This window comes from Penaeus japonicus, unplaced genomic scaffold (genome assembly GCF_977035675.1).
Source record: "Penaeus japonicus unplaced genomic scaffold, GWHDUDI00000001_assembly GWHDUDI00000031, whole genome shotgun sequence".
In the NCBI taxonomy this organism is placed as follows: domain Eukaryota; kingdom Metazoa; phylum Arthropoda; class Malacostraca; order Decapoda; family Penaeidae; genus Penaeus; species Penaeus japonicus.
In genome coordinates this window covers 18,099,561-18,102,060 of record NW_028234433.1, presented here as the reverse complement: position 1 = coordinate 18,102,060, position 2,500 = coordinate 18,099,561, and the positions used below count along the sequence as shown (strand labels likewise).

Sequence of the window (2,500 nt, the reverse complement as noted above, 5' to 3'; positions counted from 1 at the left end):
CTCTCCTTGATAAGGACATCAATATTTCAGTTCTAGCGGATAGAAAGACAGCCGGATTGCTGTTGATCTTGCAAGCTAAGGGTGTAAAAGGGTTTGTGGTTGGTAACTTGAGGTCAGGAAAGGTCACACAGGTGGGATTCATTAGTGCTTTATCCTGTACGATAGAAGCTGATGTTTATATTTTGCATATTCATTTAGTTTCGTAATATAACTTATCCGATATTCACAGCTTCATAGACAGAGGATGATTAAGACATGATTTTCAAAAAAATGTACTTGTTATTGGTTAATTCCATCGCCTTGTTGATAAGACTTTTGTTAAAAACCATGGGTTCGGGGGAATAGGATTAAAAGTAAGCTTACATGGTGAGAAAGGGTGGAAGGCAGCTGAAAGGGGGCCATCTATATTACAAATATATGGCGCCCTTGGGAAAGATCGATGAAAATGTTTTTTTTTTTTTTTTTTTTTTTTTTTTTTTTACGAAAACATAATGAATTCTCGGAAACACAAGATTGATATTTCTAGCTAACATGTACGTATAGGTCCATCTTCTCTGTGCTGCTCCAAGAATATTAGTTGTGACTTATTGCCTAGTCCATTGTAACATTGCGTGTGTGCACGTTTTCTTTCTCTAAATGAAGGGTTTGACGTATTGTAAGTGCGGATGTACGTATTTCTCATTTGATATGACGCAACCTTCAGCTTGATAAGGTCGCACGTCAAGATGTCAAGTTGCATGATAACATATAGATGTGTTTGTTTGTGTGCGTGTGTATGTGTGTGTGTGTGTGTGTGTGTGTGTGTGTGTGTGTGTGTGTGTGTGTGTGTGTGTGTGTGTGTGTGTGTAGATACATGTATACAGAGAGAGAGAGACAGAAAGAGAGAAAGGGAAGGAGGCAATAGAACATGCTGGCACACTGTTAGGGAAAAACGTCTACTGCACTCCTGTACCGAACACGTTGCATTTCCAACGGTAATCAGTGCTTTGATAAGAAGAAAAAAAATAGATTCAATAACATTAATAAATCGCAAAGAATATTCAATCAAACCGTAGTTATAGATTGTATACAATACATTCTAAAATAAGCAAGAGTTATATACCGATCTTATAAAACCATAACAACAGTATAATAACGATGAAATTAAAAAGAAAAGCTGCTATCTGGCACCCCCTTGAAGCCTCCCTGTGTTAACGTCAAGGGTGAACCGAGATCATAAACAGTAGATCTACAAGATGGCAACATTGGTAACTACTCTGTGGGAAGAAACCTTTGTTTTTCTTCTTTATTCAGAGAGAAAGAGAGAGAGAGAGAGAAAGTGAGAGAGAGATTACATCGCCAGGGAAAAAAAGAGATGGTGAGAAGGGAAAGAAAGAGAGAGAGGAAAAAATATGATAAAGAAAAAGAATCGGAGACGAAGAGTGTGAGAGAGGATGGTTATTTGTGGCGAGAAGTGAGAGAAAAAGATTAAAAGGATTTTATGCCAAGATGAGAGAAAGAGTGTAAGAGAGAGGATATAAAGTAAAGAAAAAGAGAGGTGAAAGAGAAAGTGTTAGTGAAGTGTATTATTTATTAGTGAAAATGAGATCTGAATGGAAAGACTTGAAAGATATTAATCTGAATCATATAATTTCGAGATCAAAGTCTATTTTTTTCTGTTTTGACGTATTTTCAAAAGTTCATTGTATAGCTCAATAAGTATAGCAAACTTTATTCAAATCATATAATTATATGCATTGCTTTTTCAGATCACTTCGTTAAAAATGATATTGATCTATATCATATGACTCACCAATATATCTTATTCACCCCGAAGGCTTAGCTTATATGATCAGTCATTACTTGTCTCTCTCTCTCTCTCTCTCTCTCTCTCTCTCTCTCTCTCTCTCTCTCTCTCTCTCTCTCTCTCTCTCTCTCTCTCTCTCTCTCTCTCTCTCTCTCTCTGTCTGTCTTCTTTTCCTTCTCCTTCTTCTACTTCTTCTCCTTCTTTTTCTTCTATACATTCTTCTTCCTCTTCGTAATCTTCATCCTATTTTCTTTCTCTTCATCATCATCCTTCTCCTTTCCTTTAGCATTTCCTTTTTTTCCTCTTGTTTTTTCATTTCCTATTACCCATTCCTCTCCTTCTCTTTTTCCCTTTTCCTTTCCTTCTCACTCTCTCTACGTCCGTAAATCATTCAATATTTTCGTCTCTACATTTGCACTTGTTTTTCATTTTAATTCATCTTTACTGACAGGACGTGAAGACTGCCTTGAGAAAAGGAATGTTTGTGGAGCGAAACGTCGCTGGCTCGTACCAGTGTGCGTGCGGCGAGGTACTCAAGAAAGCGAGCCTTTCAGGACACCTTGAGTCCAAGAAACACTTGGAGGAGGTAAGGAACTCAAGAAAGCAAGCCTTTCAGGACACCTTGAGTCCAAGAAACACTTGGAGGAGGTAAGGAACTCAAGAAAGCGAGCCTTTCAGGACACCTTGAGTCCAAGAAACACTTGGAGGAGGTAA

The 2,500-nt window shown here is 37.8% G+C and overlaps 1 protein-coding gene across 3 annotated transcripts in view; it reads left to right on the top strand.

Annotated features, from left to right (window-relative positions):
* Window positions 1–1,119: 1,119 nt before the first annotated feature.
* The window catches only part of LOC122266355 (uncharacterized), an 18,089-nt gene continuing 16,708 nt past the window's right edge, over window positions 1,120–2,500 (top strand). Inside the window, exons 1-2 of one of the 3 annotated variants that reach the window (XM_086555910.1) lie at window positions 1,120–1,247; window positions 2,238–2,372. In XM_086555910.1, the coding sequence (XP_086412036.1) occupies window positions 1,236–1,247; window positions 2,238–2,372 (147 nt within the window). In that variant the 5' untranslated portion in view covers window positions 1,120–1,235. Of the gene's footprint in view, window positions 1,358–2,237; window positions 2,373–2,500 lie in introns of all 3 variants that reach the window. The other 2 variants (XM_086555912.1, XM_086555911.1) reach the window with 2 other exon arrangements.